The sequence below is a fragment of the Moschus berezovskii genome, chromosome X (genome assembly GCF_049115385.1).
Source record: "Moschus berezovskii isolate FMDL1 chromosome X, NW_MosBer_1.0, whole genome shotgun sequence".
NCBI lineage: Eukaryota > Metazoa > Chordata > Mammalia > Artiodactyla > Moschidae > Moschus > Moschus berezovskii.
Window position 1 is genome coordinate 48,961,225 of NC_142488.1, and position 19,652 is coordinate 48,980,876.

Here is a 19,652-nt window from a genome sequence, read left to right on the forward strand (position 1 = left end):
CTGTAACTTTTCCCACTTAACACTAAAATTCTAATACCAGTGTCTGAACTTAGAATCCTGTCCATACTAAAGGAATCAGCCTTGTAAATGAGGGGCATGTGTGATTGTGTCTGTGTGCTGTCCTTTTTCACAGGATAGTTTTCCTTTTCAAATATTAGTTCTGTGACTTCATAAAAGTCTTATCCTTCTTTTAGTCAATCTGTTACTTTACAACTTTTCCAAATCTTGGCAAATGGCAAAGACCTCTTCCAAGACCTTTTTTTTTTTAATTTATTTATTTTACTTGGAAGTTAATTACTTTACAATACCGTATTGGTTTTGCCATACATTGACATGAATCTGCCCTGGGTGTACATGTGTTTCCCCATCTTGAACCCCCCCTCCTACCTCCCTCCCTATATCATCCCTCTGGGTCATTCCATTTCACCAGCCCTGAGCATCCTGTATCATGCACTGAACCTGGACTGGGAATTCATTTCACTTATGATAATATACATGTTTCAATGCTATTCTCTCAAATCATCCCACCCTCGCCCTCTCCCACAGAGTCCAAAAGACTCGTTTATACATCTGTGTCTCTTTTGCTGTCTCACATGCAGGGTTATCATTACCATCGTTCTAAATTCCATATATATGCGTTAGTATACTGTATTGGTGTTTTTCTTTCTGGCTTACTTCACTCTGTATAATAGAGTGAATCATTAGAACTGATTCAAATGTACTCTTTTTAATGGCTGAGTAATATTCCATTGTGTATATGTACCACAGCTTTCTTATCCATTCGTCTGCAGATGGACATCTAGGTTGCTTCCATGTCCTCGCTATTATAAACAGTGCTGCAATGAACATTGGAGTACATGTGTCTCTTTCAATTCTGGTTTCCTCAGTGTGTATGCCCAGCAGTGGGATAGCTGGGTCATATGGCAGTTTTATTTCCAGTTTATAACGGAATCTCCACACTGTTCTCCATAGGGGTTGTGCTAGTTTGCCTTCCCACCAACAGTGTAAGAGGGTTCCCTTTTCTCCACACCCTCTCCAGCATTTATTGCTTGTAGACTTTTGGATAGCAGCCATTCTGACTGGAGTGAAATGGTACCTCATTGTGGTTTTGATTTGCATTTCTCTGGTTATGAGGGATATTGAGCATCTTTTCATATGTTTGTTAGAATTCTGTATGTCTTCGTTGGAGAAATGTCTGTTTAGTTCTTTGGCCCATTTTTTGATTGGGTCGTTTATTTTTCTGGAATTGAGCTGCAGGAGTTGCTTGTATATTTTGGAGATTAATTCTTTGTCAGTTGATTCACTTGTTATTATTTTCTGCCATTCTGAATGTTGTCTTTTCACCTTGTTATAGTTTCCTTTGCTGTGCAGAAGTTTTTAATTAGGTTCCATTTGTTGAATTTTGCTTTTATTTCCAATATTCTGGGAGGTGGGTCATGGAGGATCCTGCTGTGATTTATGTCGGAGAGTATTTTGCCTAAGTTCTCCTCTAGGAGTTTTATAGTTTCTGGTCTTACATTTAGATCTTTAACCCATTTTGAGTTTATTTTTGTGTATGGTGTTAGGGAGTGTTCTAGTTTCATTCTTTTACTAGCGGTTGACCAGTTTTCCCAGCACCACTTGTTAAAGAGATTGTCTTTTCTCCATTGAATATTCTTTCTCCTTTGTCAAAGATAAGGTGTCCATAGGTGTGTGGATTTATCTCCGGGCTTTCTATTTTGTTCCATTGATCTATATTTCTGTCTTTATACCAGTACTATACTGTCTTGATAACTGCAGCTTTCTAGTAGAGCCTGAAGTCCGTCAGGTTGATTCCCCCAGTTCCATTGTTCTTTCTCAAGATTCCCTTGGCTATTTGAGGTATATTGTATTTCCATACAAATTGTGAAATTATTTGTTCTAGCTCTGTGTAAAAGACCGTTGCTAGCTTGATAGGGATTGCATTGAACTTATAAATTACTTTGGGTAATATACTCATTTTCACAATATTGATTCTTCCAATCCACTAACATGGTATATTTCTCCATCTATTAGTGTCCTCTCTGATTTCTTTCACCAGTGTTTTATAGTTTTCTATATATAGGTCTTTTGATTTTTTAGGTAGATATGTTCCTATTTTATTCTTTTCGTTGCAATGGTTAAGTAAATTGTTTCCTTAATTTCTTTTTCTATTTTCTCATTTTTAGGTATAAGAATGCAAGAGATTTATGTGTGTTGATTTTATTTCCTGCAACTTTACTATATTTATTGATTAGCTCTAGAAGTTTTCTGGTAGAGTCTTTAGAGTTTTCTGTGTAGAGGATGATGTCATCTGCAAACAGTGAGAGTTTTCTTTCTTTTCCAATTTGGATTCCTTTTATGTCTTTTTATGCTCTGATTTCTGTAGCCAAAACTTCCAAAACTATGTTGAATAGTAGTGGTGAGAGTGGGCACCCTTGTCTTGTTCCTGACTTTAGGGGAAATGATTTCAGTTTTTCACCATTGAGGATAATGTTTGCTGTGGGTTTGTCATATATAGCTGTTATTATGTTGAGGAATGTTCCTTCTGTTCCCGCCTTCTGGAAGGTTTTTAACATAAATGGATGTTGAATTTTGTCAAAGGCTTTCTCTGCATCTATTGAGATAATCATATGGCTTTTATTTTTCATTTTGTTAATGTGGTGTATTACATTGATTGATTTGCGGATATTGAAGAATCCTTGCATCACTGGGATAAAGCCCACTTGGTCATGATGTATGATCTTTTTAATGTGTTGTTGGATTCTGATTGCTACAATTTTGTTAAGGATTTTTGCATCTATGTTCATCAGTGATATTGGCCGGTAGTGTTCTTTTTTTGTGGCATCTTTGTCAGGTTTCGGGATCAGGGTGATGGTAGCCTCATAGAATGAGTTTGGAAGTTTACCTTTCTCTGAAATTTTCTGGAAGAGTTTGAGGAGGATAGGTGTTAGCTCTTCTCTAAATTTTTGGTAGAATTCAGCTGTGAAGCTGTCTGGACATGGACTTTTTTTTGCTGGAAGATTTCTGATTACAGTTTCAATTTCCGTGCTTGTGATGGGTCTGTTAAGATTTTCCATTTCCTACTGGTTCAGTTTTGGAAAGTTGTACTTTTCTAAGAATTTGTCCATTTCTTCCAAGTTGTCCATTTTATTGGCATATAATTCCCGATAGTAGTCTCTTATGATCCTTTGTATTTCTGTGTTGTCTGTTGTGATCTCTCCATTTTCATTTCTAATTTTATTGATTTGGTTGTTTTTTTTTTTGTCCTTTGTTTCTTGATGAGTCTGGCTAGTGGTTTGTCAATTTTATTTACCCTATCAAAGAACCAGCTTTTGGCTTTGTTGATTTTTGCTGTGGTCTCTTTTGTTTCTTTTGCATTTATTTCTGCCCTAATTTTTAAGATTTCTTTCCTTCTACTAACCCTGGGGTTCTTCATTTCTTCCTTTTCTGGTTGCTTTAGGTGTTGAGTTAGGTTATTTAATTGACTTTTTTCTTGTTTCTTGAGGTATGCCTGTATTGCTATGAACCTTCCTCTTAGCACTGCTTTTATAGTGTCCCACAGGTTTTGGGTTGTTGTGTTTTCATTTTCATTCATTTCTATGCATATTTTGATTTCTTTTTTGATTTCTTCTATGATTTGTTGGTTACTAAGCATCGTGTTGTTCAGCCTCCGTATGCTTGAATTTTTAATATTTTTCTCCTGTAATTGAGATCTAATCTTACGACACTGTGGTCAGAAAAGATGCTTGGAATGATTTCAGTTTTTTTGAATTTACCAAGGCTAGATTTATGGCCCAGGATGTGATCTATCCTGGAGAAGTTTCCATGTGAACTTGAGAAAAGGTGAAATTCATTGTTTGGGGGTGAAATGTCCTATAGATATCAATTAGGTCTAACTGGTCTATTGTATCATTTAACGTTTGTGTTTCCTTTTTAATTTTCTGTTTAGTTGATCTATCCATAGGTGTGAGTGGGGTATTAAAGCCTCCCACTATTATTGTGTTATTGTTAATTTCCCCCTTCATACTTGTTAGCATTTGTCTTACATATTGCGGTGCTCCTATGTTGGGTGCATATATATTTATAATTGTTATATCTTCTTCTTGGATTGATCCTTTGATCATTATGTAGTGTCCTTCTTTGTCTCTTTTCACAGCCTTTGTTTTAAAGTCTATTTTATCTGATATGAGTAATGCTACTCCTGCTTTCTTTTGGTCTCTATTTGCATGGAATATCTTTTTCCAGCCCTGCACTTTCAGTCTGTATGTGTCCCTCTTTTCGAGGTGGGTCTCTTGTAGACAATATATATAGGGGTTTTCTGTTTGTATCCATTCAGCCAGTCTTTGTCTTTTGGTTGGGTCATTCAACCCATTTACATTTAAAGTAATTATTGATAATTATGATCCCATTGCCATTTACTTTATTGATTGGGTTCGAGTTCATATACTCTTTCTGTGTTTCCTGTCTAGAGAAGATCCTTTAGCATTTGTTGGAGAGCTGGTTTGGTGATGCTGAATTCTCTCAGCTTTTGCTTCTCTGTAAAACTTTTGATTTCTCCATATCTGAATGAGATCCTTGCTGGGTACAGTAATCTGGTCTGTAGGTTATTTTCTTTCAACACTTTAAGTATGCCCTGGTATTCCCTCCTGGCCTGAAGAGTTTCTGTTGAAAGATCAGCTGTTAACCTTATGGGGATCCCCTTGTGTGTGATTTGTTGTTTTTCCCTTGCTGCTTTTAATATTTATTCTTTGTGTTTGATCTTTGTTAATTTGATTAATATGTGTCTTGGGGTATTTCACCTTGCTTTTATCCTGTTTGGGACTCTCTGGATTTCTTGGACTTAGGTGATTATTTCTTCCCCATTTTATGGAAGTTTTCAACTATTATTTCCTCAAGTATTTTCTCATGTTCTTTATTTTTGTCTTCTTCTTCTGGGACTCCTATGATTCGAATGTTGGGGCATTTAACATTGTCCAAGAGGTCTCTGAGATTGTCTTCATTTCTTTTAATTCGTTTTTCTTATTTCCTCTCTGTTTCATTTATTTCTACCATTCTATCTTCTAACTCACTTGTCCTATCTTCTGCCTCCATTATTCTACTGTTGGTTCCCTCCAGAGCGTTTTTTATCTCATCTACTGCATTATTCATTGTATACTGACTCTTTTTTAGTTCTTCTAGATCCTTGTTAAACCTTTCTTGCGTCTTCTCGATCCTTCTCTCCAGGTTATTTTTCTGTAACTTCAATTTGTTTTCAAGATTTTGGATCATTTTCACTATCATTATTTGGAATTATTTATCAAGTACGTTCCCTATCTCCTCCTCTTTTGTTTGGGTTGGTGGGCATTTATCCTGTTCTTTTACTTGCTGTGTATTTCTCTGCATTTCTCTGCCTCTTCATCTTGCTTATATTGCTGTGTTTGGGATGGCCTTTCTGTCTTCTGTCAGTTTGTGGAGTTCTCTTTATTGTGTAGTTTCCTCACTGTGGGTGGGGTTGGATGGGTGACTTGTCAAGTTTCCCTGGTTAGGGAAGCTTATATCGGTGTTCTGGTGGGTGGAGCTGGACTTCTCTCTGGAGTGCAGTGAAGTCTTCAGTAATGAGTTTTGAGATGTCAGTGGGTTTGGAGTGACTATGGGCAGCTTCTATATTGAAGCTCAGGGCTATGTTCCTGTGTTGCTGGAGAATTTGCATGGTATGTCTTGCTCTGGAACTTGTTGGCCCTTTGGTGGTGCTTGGTTTCAGTATAGGTGTGGAGGAGTTTGATGAGCTCCTATTGATTAATGTTCCCTGGAGTCAGGAGTTCTCTGGTGTTCTCAGCATTTGGACTTAAGCCTCCTGCCTCTGGTTTTCAATCTTATTCTTGCAGTAGCCTCAAGACTTCTCCATCTGTCACTTCCAAGTAGGGTTCCTCTGTTTTAGCTCCTTCTGTTTGCTTAAGTGTCTAATTTCTGCCCTGACACAAGGGGGCAGTAGTGGACACTTTTTAAGGCTCACTTGTTCAGTCGTGCTGTGGGGAGGGAGGAATGCTGCAGACAAATATCACTGGAATCTGTGGGGAGTGCTCACAGTGTCTCGGCCACACTGGGTTTACCCCTGCTCATGGCTTTTGTGCTGTCCCAGTCTACCCTGCACAGATTCTAGGTTGCTCTGCCAGGAACTGTCTGAGGCCAGCGCTGGGTTGCATGCACTTCCCAGTTCTAAGCTGCTCAGGTTCAGGTACTTGGATACTCCACAAAGGTGCAGACTTTGGTTGGCCCTGCGTTTTGTGCCCTTCCCCAGTCCAAGCAGTGCAGGTGACCAGGTGTTTGGCAAGCTTGGTCACTGCAACTTATCACCTCGCTGGTCCCTGCCGCTCGGGTTTCTGGGTGTACAACCAGTGCACCTTCTCAGGAGGATGTCGACTGGCCAGAAACCCAAGAAGTCTTGTTTAGCAACGAAGCCTGCTTGCAGTTTGGTATCCAATGCCTCTCTGGGGCCGCGATTGCCCCCTTTCGGCTCTGGCAGCCCTCCCCTGCCTGTCTCGGTGGGCGATGGGGGATGAACCATCCACAGCCGGGAGCTCTATACAGTCCTGTGTTCGGTGAGCATGTCTGGTGTTGTCTTAGGTTAAGGCTTTTCACCTTTTTGTGGGGTAGCTATCCCACAGTCTGCTCTGCTATCTCAAGTTAGTTCCCTCAGATTGCCCTCGGGGCATTCAGGTCGGGTTCTTACTCTAAGCAATGCAGCCAGTGCCTCCCTGCCCATCCCCCGGTTGCTAGTGGCAGATGCGGGCATCTGTGCTGCTTCTCCGCTGGGAGTTACCATTGGGCACGTAATCTGTGGGTTTTAATTATTTATTTACTTTTCCTCCCGGTTATGTTGCCCTCTGAGATTTCAAGGCTCGCCACAGACTTGCCAGTGAGAGTGTTTCCTGGTGTTTGGAAACTTCTCTCTTTTTTAAGCTTCCCTTCCCAGGACAGATCTCCGTCCCTACCTCCTTTGTCTCTCTTTTTATCTTTTGTATTATTTCCTACTTCCTTTCGAAGACAATGGACTGCTTTTCTGAGTGCCTGATGTCCTCTGCTGGCATTCAGAAGTTGTTTTGTGGAATTTACTCAGTTTTAAAATGTTCTTTTGATGAATTTGTGGGGGAGAAAGTGGTCTCCCCATCCTATTCCTCTGCCATCTTCCTCCCTCCCCCTAGACCTATCTTTAATTCTCATATCCACTTGTTTCTGCTGTGTGAGCTGTCCAATACAGTGAGTAGGAAATGATGTGAATATGTAAGAGATTCTTATTAGACACTAGGGCACTTTCTTTAAATCTAGTGACACGTTGTACCTCTGGCACTTGGCAGGGCAGAGAGATCACTGGATACATTCTGGCCCCCTATGGACACAGTCCTTCACTGAACCTTGTCAACACATTTCATCACTGAAAAATCAGACATGTCTATGAAATCACTCTTCAAATCTGATTGAGTCCTTTAGTATAACTAAAGAACATGGGAACATATCAACATATCCAATGCTCTGCAAACAAGCACAACTACTATCTATTTCTTCTAATGGTGCCTCAGCCACTGTTTGTAAGTTGCACCAAACTTTGCAGTTTCAAAGACAGAAACTGGCTTCCTAGTCTCCATGAAGGGGTCCCTGTTACATAAAGTGGAGGGTTGGCCAAACCAGTTTAATAACTCTTGTTACTTTAGACATGAGGCCAGGTTCAGTTCAGTCACTCAGTCGTTTCTGAATCTTTGCGACCCCATGGACTGCAGCACACCAGGCCTCCGTGTCCATCACCAACTCCTGGAGCTTACTCAAATTCATGTCCATCGAGTCGGTGATGCCATAAAACCATCTCATTTTCTGTCATCCCCTTCTCCTCCTGCCTTCAATCTTTCCCAGCATCAGGGTTTTTTCAAAACAGTCAGCTCTTAGCATCAGGTGGCCAAAGTACTGGAGTTTTAGCTTCAGCATCAGTCCTTCCAATGAATATTCAAGACTGAGTTCCTTTAGAATTGACTGGTTGGATCTCCTTGCAGTACATGGGACTCTCAAGAGTCTTCTCCAACACCACAGTTCAAACGCATCGATTCTTTGGTGCTCAGCTTTCTTTATAGTCCAACTCTTGCATCCATATAGGACCACTGGAAAAATCATAGCTTTGACTAGATGGACCTTTGTTGGCAAAGGAACATCTCTGCTTTTTAATATGCTGTCTAGGTTGGTCATAATTTTTCTTCCAAGGAGCAAGCGTCTTTTAATTTCATGGCTGCAAACACCATCTGCAGTGATTTCGGAGTCCAAAAAATAAAATTTATCACTGTTTCCATTGTTTCCCCATCTATTTGTCATGAAATCATGGAACCGGATGCCATGATCTTAGTTTTCTGAATGTTGAACTTCAAGTCAACTTTTTCACTCTCCTCTTTCAGTGTCATCAATAGGCTGTTTAGTTCTTCTTCATTTTCTGCCATAACGGTAGTGTCATCTGCATATCTGTGGTTATTGATATTTCTCTTAGCAATCTTGATTCCAGCTTGTGCTTCTTCCAGCCCAGCATTTCTCATGATGTACTCTGCATATAAGTTAAATAAGCAGGGTGACAATATACAGCCTTAAAATACTCCTTTCTTCATTTGGAACCTGTCTGTTGCTCCATGTCCAGTTCTAACTGCTGCTTCCTGACCTGCATACAGATTTCTCAGGAGGAAGGTTAGGTGGTCTGGTATTCCCATTTCCTGATGAATTTTCCAGAGTTTGTTTTTGTCCACACAAAGTCTTTGGCATAGTCAATAAAGCAGAAGTAGATGTTTTTCTGGAACTCTCTTGTTCTTTTGATGATCCAGCAGATATTGACAATTTGATCTCTGGTTCCTGTGCCTTTTGTAAATCCGGCTTGAACATCTGGAAGTTCACAGTTCATGTACTGTTGAAGCCTGGTTTTGAGAATTTTGAGTGTTATTTTGCTAGCATGTGAGATGAATGCAAGCCAGGTAGCTTACACTTTATCAGCATTAACTCTAGACATAACAGGTAGGATTGTAAATGAGATAACATGAACTACTAATTAAATGGCGTTTATGTGCAAGTCATGAGGAACGCTGGGCTGGAAGAAGCACAAGCTGGAATCAAGATTGCCGGGAGAAATATCAATAACCTCAGATATGCAGATGATACCACCCTTATGGCAGAAAGTGAAGAGGAACTCAAAGGCCTCTTGATGAAAGTGAAAGAGGAGAGTGAAAAGGTTGGCTTGAAGCTCAACATTCAGAAAACAAAGATCATGGCATCTGGTCCCATCACTTCATGGGAAATAGATGGAAAAACAGTGGAAATAGTGTCAGACTTTGTTTTTTTGGGCTCCAAAATCACTGCAGATGCTGATTGCAGCCATGAAATTAAAAGACGCTTGCTCCTTGGAAGGAAAGTTATGACCAACCTTGATAGTATATTAAAAAGCAGAGACATTACTTTGCCAACCAAAGTCCGTCTAGTCAAGGCAATGGTTTTTCCCGTGGTCATGTATGGATGTGAGAGTTGGACTGTGAAGAAAGCTGATCGCCGAAGAATCGATGCTTTTGAACTGTGGTGTTGGAGAAGACTCTTGAGAGTCCCTTATACTGCAAGGAGATCCAACCAGTCCATTCTAGAGGAGATCAATCCTGGATGTTCATTGGAGGGAGTGATGCTAAAGCTGAAACTGCAATACTTTGGCCACCTCATGCGACGAGTTGAGTCACTGGAAAAGACTCTGATGCTGGGAAAGGTTGGGGGCGGGAGGAGAAGGGGACGACGGAGAATGAGATGGCTGGATGGCATCACTGACTCTGTGGACATGAGTTTGAGTGTACTCCGGGAGTTGGTGATGGACAGGGAGGCCTGGCGTGCTGTGATTCATGGGGTCACGGAGAGTCGGACACGACTGAGCGACTGAACTGACTGACTGACTGACTGATGTGCAAGTCAGAAAGTTGTTATGTACTTATTGATTAAAAGAATTGTGCAATGTTTTCTACTAAGTCTGAAATGCACTCTCTGAAGGATTCATGATACAGAAGATACCTGAGCATACAGGAGTCTTAGAAACATTCTTTCTAGAAATACAAAGCGTGGAGACAGTTACTAGAGAGATTTCACTTATATAGTCTAAATTGGATCTAATTGTCTCCCAGAATTGAGAGTGATTTCAATAAGACATTTGCCTTCTGAGAAGCAGTAGGGAAGTTAAATTCAGTGCAAGACTGAATCAAGCTATCTATACTTTGAAATAGAAACATCTATTTTTTTTTTCATGAAAACATCTTGTTCTTCATTAGCCTGCTAATTGTTTAAACTGAAAATCTTTCATTTTCAAAAAATATTTGACCTGAGTGTCTAAACAACAGACTTGAACACCAATCTGAATTGGACATTCTGCAGATTCAACCTGCAGGTGAATTTTCCTCATAGATTTGACATCCACCCTGAAAAGAATATTATAAATATTGCTTCAAAGCCCCCTTTGAAACAGCAACGGAACCCCAAGTTAAAACAGTTGCTCATCAACCTGTTATTTAAAATATAGACTGAGAAAAAATACAATAAAATATAGACTGAAAAGCCAACAGACTATTTTTTGCATGTTCAATTGCTTTTACAAACAAATTTTAGGTTAAAATGAAGAATCCCTAGTTCATCACTTTTGAGACTGTCCTCTTTGTCATAGGCTGTTGAAGTGTGCCTCCCTTAAGATTTAATTGATGTGGGAATAAGAACCTTGGCATAGGGCATACTCCTCATATAAGGACTGAGGTGTACTCTTGTTGAGTATAGCAATGATCTGATTTAAACCACTTTCTGGTCCAATTACTCTCTCTGGAGTATTAACAGTGCTGCTGCTCCTGTCATTATCATTGCTTGAAGAGTGGAAGGATGAAAACAGAAACAGGATGAATATTATGCTATTCCACTATTTTTCCTATTCATCTTGGAGAATAGCAGCATTAAACACTATACAAAGCCTCAATGGCTTCAAAACTACAGCCACTTAAAATATTTCAATATGTGCTCACAAAACAGCAACCCATGAATTAAGTTGGGATTAACATTCACCAATTTACAGACATGGAAACTGAGACCAACTGACTTGCCTAGTGTCTCGTAACTGGAAAGTGGAAGGGTGAGGATCCAAACACAGGCCTTCTGATTTCAAATCCCTTCACAAGTCCACTGTTCTTGCTTGTAGCCCTTATTCCAATAACATGCATCAGAAATGTAAGTTCTCACCCTCTAAGGGAAAGCATCAGTCAACACTAAAACGTATTAAAAGTATGCTCATAAAAGATAAAATGGATTCTGGACACACACTAAACACACACTAAACTAAAACAAATAAATTGTTACATACATATATTTATTTATGCATACGCATACATACATACACAGGAGAGTGAAAGAGCCGGCTTAAGACTAAATATTAAAAAAACTAAGATCCTGGCATCCAGCCCCATTACTTCATGGCAAGTAAAATGGGAACAAGTGGAAGTAGTGACAAATTTTCTACTCTTGGGGTCCAAAATCACTGTGGATGGTGACTGCAGCCATGAAATCAGATGATTGCTTCTTGAAGGAAAGCAATGACAAACCTATACAGTGTGTTGAAAAGCAGAGACTGCCAGAAAGGTTCATATAGTCAAGGCTATGGTCTTCCCAGTGGTCGTGTATGGGTGTAAGAGCTGGACCATAAAGAAAGCAGAATGCCAAAGAATTGATGCTTTCAAACTATGGTGCTGGAGAAGACTCCTGAAAGTCCCTTGGACAGCAAGGAGATCAAACCAGTCAATCTTAAGGGAGATCAACCCTGAACATACATTGGAAGGACTGATGCTGAAGCTGAAGCTCCAGGATTTTCATCAGACTACTCATTGGAAAAGTCTCTGATCCTGGGAAAGATTGAGAGCAGAAGGAGAAGAGGGCATCAGAGGATGAGATGGTAGACAGCATTGCCGATGCAATCAACATGAACTTGGGCAAACTCTGGGAGATGGTGAGGGATAGTGAGGCCTGGAGTGCTGCAGTCTATGGGGTTGCAAAGAGTCAGACATGACTGGGTGACTGAACAACAACAACAACATACATGCATGCATATATACAATCCTGTGATGACCTCATACTTATCCCCTGATAGTGGGCATACATGGTCCTCCTATATCAACGCAAGGCTACATACAGATTCTTAAGGTACTCGGCACACTTTTAATGAAATTTGTATGTTAATTATTGGCATTTTTAAGACTAGTATTTATTGATGTTCAATAAATATGGATTATATATGGGGTATATGTGTGGGTGTTTGCACCTAACATTCCTTTTTATTTTTTAGTTTATTTATTTTAATTGGAGGCTAATTACTTTACAATATTGTATTAATTTTGCCATACATTGACATGAATCCGCCCTGGGTGTACATGTGTTCCTCATCTTGTACCCCCTTCCCACCTCCCTCCCCATACCATCCCTCTGGTACATCCCAGTGCACCAGCCACAAGCATCCTGTATCATGCATTGAACATTCCTTTTTAAATTGAACTAATATGACTCGGGGTCATTGTCATATTGGAGAAGCTACTAGAGGATTCCTGAAAGCAGTCACTGTTAAGAATTTCCTCCCTTCCTGTGTTAGGATTCTCAAAGGAAAAAGTAATGACAAGGATCTGCATCTGAACCACAGTATTTAACAATTTTGATATTGCTTTTTGTGGGGATGTGTTATCATTTTTATTTTATTTACATTTAAATATCACCAAACACTGAGCTCAAGTATATGCTGGCCCTTTGTTCAGATTTTTTAAGTGGTCTGATGGCTTTAAGGGTGCAATGTATTCAACATTGCACAATATATTCAACAATGAGAATCTAAGGAGTGATACATGTAGTGGGAATTCCTAATAATGTACTTTCACAGCCTTGAGAAATTTCACAGAAGTAGCACCTGGAAAAACAGCATATATTAAGAAACTGTGTTAACGATTATCTTTCTTGTTTTCCTTAACAATATTCTTGTTACAAGCCCCAAGGCCAGACCCAGAAGAGAGTATGACTGGGACCATGAAAGCATGGACCTTGGAACACCGGGTTGGCACCAGGCATGAATACTGCCTACACACTTGCTATTTGCTCCCAAGACTAGCCCAGAAGGGTATGGCCTGGGGTAAACATAAGGAGATCTGGACTATGTCAGTGTAGTCCATGACATTTAGGAGTATGTGATTAACACAGCATGTGTCTTAAGAAAGGTAAGATCTGAAAAAGTCTTTTAGTCTGCAATTAGGAATAAAAGCTGGACCCAGAGTGGACTCTGCACCTCAGGCCAATAGAGGCTGCAGATCCCCTGACCCATTGCACCAGGTTTCGTGTTCTGTCTTCATTCTCATTGCTTGCTCCCAGACCATTAGGGCAACAGGTAAAACTACATACCTTTACACATTTAGTGGCACAGTATAGGGACAAGCCCTGCAAATGGAGGAAAAAACCATTCAGGACTACATATAGAGGTCCTTGGTTGCTGACAGAATCTCCCCTTGACTTCAGCCTCGAGATAAACCAAAGAATCTGTCAGTACACAGAAACCACTGAATTCAGAACAAACAGGAGCAACAGGATAGATATTAAGTAATTGGCTCTTGCCAATCAGGATTGTGGGGTGGCAGTTCTAGAGACAGAATGGTTAATACTTTCTTCAAAAATTCCCAGTTTTCTTTTTTCTTCAAAACTTCCCAGTTTTCTTTTTTCTTCAGAAATTCCCAGTTTTCTTTTTTCTTTTTATTTTTGAGAGTTATGTTTTATTTTATTTTTTTCTTTTTTTAAAAAAATTATTTATTTTAATTGGAGGCTAATTACTTTACATTATTGTATTGGTTTTGCCATACATTGACATGACTCTGCCCCGGGTGTACTAAACAAGTTCCTAAGATGCTTTCCTCAAATGGCAGGTATTGCATTTCTTACAAGGCAATCTTTACCCCAGGTAACATTAATAAGACTTAAACCAAGAATGGTCATGGCTCATTGGTCATCTGGAGCTTCTCAACATAGGCCACGCATCACACTGCCCACAGGTCCTAATAGACAACTTGTGTCCATCTTTATGCAACTAGAAACATACATTAAAAGAATCATCCAAAAAGAATTAGGGTGAGTCAGCAGAAATCAGATATGAAGTTTATTATCAACAGCAATCAAATTGAATTTAGGACTTAATGTCAAGATCAATTTAAAAAATATCCAATGATTTTTCTAGCTCAAGGGTAAATATCTGAAACCTCTAGTGGCATAAAATAGTGAAGTTATGAATATTCAAAAATAAGTAGGTATTACATTGGATCAGAAACCCACAGTACACACTTGGGTTCCTCTTAGTTGGCCTTCCTTATACAGGTACTGTCTGAAAAACAGAAGTAAGAACTATAATTAGTTTCTAGGAATCAAATTTCATCTCAAATGATAACATATCCATTTTATACTATAGTATAACACTAGGTAATACTACACTATGAAATGGCATATTAAAATTAACAAACTAGAAGATATTTCTGTAGAATAATCATTAAGAAAAAATAGACCTGCCTCCAATTTCTAGGTCATTTAAAGCATTTTCAAGCTCAGATATATACAGACATAAATACAAATGTTCATAATGACACGGTTCATAATATCAGCATTGTTGTTAATAGCTGAAAATCAGAAACAGTTAAATGACCAAAAGCAGATGGGGGGGGACACATGTACACCTGTGGCTGATTCATGTTGATGTATGGCAAAAAACATCACAATACTGTAAAGTAAGTATCCTCCAATTAAAATATACAAATCAATTAAAAGTTAATTTAAAAAACTTGAAAGTGGTTAAGTTATAGTGCATCCATTCACACAATGAAATTTTGTCAGCCATTAACAATAATGATACAGTTGTATTTATACTGATATAGGTTGATATCCTGGACATCATTTGATTTAATATCACATGATTTTTTACAGATGTATGTATGAGTGTTTAAAATTTGAGGCTTTAGATCCTTTATATTTTTATTTTTAAATGTGTACATTTTTATTTTCTAAATAATTCATAACAATTGTATTTATATTGTAAAAAAACAGCTATTTTATTTGCAAATAAGTAACTTAAAGAGTCGGAGAAGGCAATGGCAAGCCACTCCAGTACTATTGCCTAGAAAATCCCATGGATGGAGGAGCCTGGTAGGCTGCAGTCCGTGGGGTCGCTAAGGGTCAGACACGACTGAGCGACTTCACTTTCACTTTTCACTTTCACAGATTGGAGAAGGAAATGGCAACCCACTCCAGTGTTCTTGCCTGGAGAATCCCAGGGACGGGGGGAGCCTGGTGGGCTTCCGTCTATGGGGTCGCACAGAGTCGGACACGACTGAAGTGACTTAGCAGCAGCAGCAGCAACTTAAAGAGTACTACTACAAGACCAAGGCACATCTCTTGCTTTTGGATTCAGTTACTTTTGACTTCAAAACAAAAACTTTAAATGATGCCGTAAGTGAGAATGCATTTAAACTACTAAAGAACATCTAAAATGTCCTGCTGCTGCTGCTGCTAAATCACATCAGTAGTGTCCAACTCTGTGCGACCCCATAGACGGCAGCCCACCAGGCTCCCGTCCCTGGGATTCTCCAGGCAAGAATACTGGAGTGGGTTGCCATTTCCTTCTCCAGTGCATGAAAGTGAAAAGTGAAAGTGAAGTCGCTCAGTTGTGTCCGACTCTTCACAACCCCATGGACTGTATGTAGCCTACCAGACTCCTCTGTCCATGGGATTTCCCAGGCAAGAGTACTGGAGTGGGTTGCCATTGCCTTCTCCCTAAAATGTCCTATCCACTAGCATTTTCTAGGCCAACAGTGCTGATTATCTGATAAATATAGCCTACATCACTTCATGGCAAATAGACGGGGAAAAAGTGGAAACAGTGACAGATTTTATTTTCTTGGGCTCCAAAATGGCTGTGGACAGTGATTGTAGCCACAAAATTAAAAGACACTTGCTCCTTGGAAGGAAAGCTATGACAAACTTAGATAGCATATTAGAAAGCAGAGACATCACTTTGCTGACAAAGGTCCATATAGTCAAGGCTATGGTTTTTCCAGTAGTCATATAGGGATGTGAGGGCTGGATCATAAAGAAGGCTGTGCACCAAAGAATTGATGCTTTCAAACTGAAGTGCTGCAGGGACTCTTGAGAGTCCCTTGGACAGCAAGGAGATCAAACCAGTCAATCCTAAAGGAAATCAAACGTGAATATTCATTGAAAGGATTGATGCTGAAGCTGAAACTCCAATACTTTGGCCACCGAATATGAAGAACCAACTCATTGGAAAAGACCTTAATGCTGGGAAAGATTGTGGGCAGGAGGAGCAGGGGGCAACCTAGGATGAGATGGATGGATGGCATCATCAACTCAATGGACATGAGTCTGAGCAAACTCAGGGAGAACAGTGAAGGACAGGAAAGCCTGGCATGGTGCAGTCCATAGGGTTGTGAAGAGTCTGACTCGCCTTAGTGACTGAACAATGAACAACAACATTATACAACCCTGGACCCTTACACTTTTGAACATACTTCATATGAGATATCACAGTTAATGAGCGACATTATTGTCAGAGTGCTTGGGATGTAAAGGTTTCTCCTGGAGAGTATATGGTTTTGACTCTTGAAACTGCCATCTGACTACAGAAGCATCTTCCTTAATGCATTTGATTTTAGAAAGAGAGTTAATTCTTTTCCCAGAAGAGATATGAGTTTTTAACTGATTCAGGATTGAGCAAGAACCATAAAATGTAAATCCTTTTCACCATCCTACTGACACCTCAAAGAAACTTCTCATTAGAATGCTTATCCTACTTATTAGTTATGAAGCTCATTCTTTTTCCTCTCATCATTCAGAGGAAATATAAACACAGTGCTAATACCTGTGAAAGACAAAATGAGAACAGGCTCATACTCTGAAAAACTGAAGCCCTTGTAAATTCAAGCACATGGCAAAATAAAATTACATTTATAAAATGACCAGGGGTCTCTCACTAAATGATATTCACAAAAGCACCACACAGAAGTTCTGGTGTCTAGATTGTGTGAAAAGGCAGAACTTTAGATTAGTTTGGGTCATATAGAAATCTGCCTGCTTACACTGTATCTAAAAAAGCTTCAGCTGAGCCAAGCAGAGATTTTTTTTTTTCATATAACATTATGTATGGGAATAGACATAAGAATCACCTCTGGGGATTTTTGTTAGTTTGATTCCCGTGCAAATGCCAGGGCCTTGAGAGGCTATCTCAGGTAGGCACAGGTCGTCCTGATGCCCAACCACTATCCAAATGATTACTTGTATGCCTACCATGCAAGAAAGCAAAGTGGTTGTCTGAGGAGGCCTTGCAAATAGCTGAGAAGAGAAAGGCAAAGGAGAAAGGGAAAGATATGGTCATCTGAATTCACTGTTCCAGAGAAGAGCAAGGAGAGATAAGAAAGCCTTCCTAAGTGAACGATGCAAAGACAGAGAGGAAAAAAATAGAATGGGAAAGACTGGAGGTCTCTTCAAGAAAGGGAGAGATACCAAAGGAACATTTCATGAAAGGGTGGGCACAATAAATGGCAGAAACAGTATGGACTTAACAGAAGCAGAAGATATTAAGAAGAGGTAGCAAGAATACACAGAAGAACTATACAAGAAAGATCTTCACATCCCAGATAATCACAATGGTGTGATCACTCACCTAGAGCCAGACATCCTGGAATGTGAAGTCAAGTGGACCTTAGGAAGCATCACTATGAACAAAGCTAGTGGAGGTGATGGAATTCCAGCTAAGCTAATTCAAATCCTGAGAGATGATGTTGTGAAAATACTGCACTCAATATGCCAGCAAATTTGGAAAACTCAGCAGTGGCCACAGGACTGGAAAAGGTCAGTTTTCATTCCAATACCAAAGAAGGACAATGCCAAAGAATATTCAGACAACTGTACAGTTGCATTCATTTCACATGCTAGCAAGGTAATGCTCCAAATCCTTCAAGCTAAGCTTCAACAGTATGTGAACAAAGAATGTCCAGATGTTCAAGCTCGTTTTAGAAAGGCAGAGGAACCAGAGATCAAATTGGATCATTGAGAAAGCAAGAGAGTTCAAGAACATCTACTTTTGCTTCATTAACTACACTAAAGCCTCTGACTGTGTGGACCATTACAAACTGTGGAAAATTCTTCAAGAGATAGGAATACCAGACCACCTTACCTGCCTCCTGAGAAACCTGTATTCAGGTCAAAATGCAACAGTTAGAACCAGACATGTAACAATGGATTGGTTCAAAATTGGGAAAATAGTGTTTCAAAGCTGTATATTGCCTCATCCTGCTTATCTAACTCATATGCAGAGTACATCATGTTAAATGCCAGGCTGGATGGCTCACAATTCGAATCAAGATTACTGGGAGAAATATCAACAACCTCAAATAGGCAGATGATACCACTCTAATGACAGAAAATGAAGAGGAACCAATGAGCCACTTGAGGAGGATAAATGAGGAGAGTGAAAAACCTGGCTTAAAACTCAACATTCAAAACACGAGTATCATGGCATCTGGTCTCATCACTTCAAAACAAATAGATGGGGGGAAAGTGGAAACAGTGACTGACTTTATTTTCTTGGGCTCCAAAATCACTGCGGATGGTGACTGCATCCTGATGTGAAGAGCTGACTCATTGGAAAAGACCCTAATGCTGGGAAAATTGAAAGCAAAAGGTGAAGGGGGCAGCAGAGGACAAGATGGTTAGATAGCATCACCGACTCAATGAACATGAGCTTGAGCAAACTCCAGGAGATGGTGAAGGACAGGGAAGCATGGAGTGCTGCAGTCCATAGGGTCACAAAGAGTCAGACACGACTTAGCAACGGAATAACAAACCATGTACAAGCAGGTACTTTGCCAGGGATTCTTAGAGACTCAACCAGCAGGTATTTCCTGAGCCCAATCAAGAGCCTATCATCTTTGAGGATGATAGCATCAAGCTATTGCAATGACATAAATATAGCAACGAATGCTGACAAGGGAAATAGAAGAGACTCCTTAAAGTTAATGGCATCTGAACTGGGCTTTGGAGGATGGGGAGAATATTAATAGGATGGGTGTGACAAAAAGAGGGAACAACAAGAGTACAAGCAGGGTGAAGAGGAATTTTCTAGGAGACAAAGCTAATAATATGATGTGGCTGGGGCCTCTCAGAGAGGAGTTTGCAGGAGACAAAATATGCATGGTAAGATAGGGCTAGGTTATCAAAGACTTTGGATGCCGTGCTGACAAATTTGTTGGAATAAGTACTTGAGCCTAACAGACATGCTTGGATCTACATTTAAAAAAATTATTCTAGTGGATGAATGGTGTAGGAGGAAGATGAGCACAGAGATCACGTAGGAAACTTTATAATACATCTAACAAAGGGCAATGTAGGTCTGAATTAGGACAGTGGAAATGTAAAGGGAGGCATATATATGATACACATCAGCCGTAGGATAGGAGGAGTCAGTGAGGAAATGACAGGGACATCTAAGTTCTCCGCACACACCCAGGACAATGGGACACACAGCCAGTAGTAGGTGCTAGGTAAATGTTTGCTGAATAAATTTA

General features: G+C 39.8%; 1 protein-coding gene across 1 annotated transcript; it reads right to left on the reverse strand.

Moving 5' to 3' along the window:
* Positions 1-10,657: 10,657 nt before the first annotated feature.
* On the reverse strand, positions 10,658-16,631 carry VCF2 (VCP nuclear cofactor family member 2). Its single transcript, XM_088834269.1, is given in 3 exon segments — positions 10,658-10,930; positions 13,438-13,473; positions 16,599-16,631. Coding segments are annotated over 3 exon segments (342 nt in total).
* Positions 16,632-19,652: the final 3,021 nt, after the last annotated feature.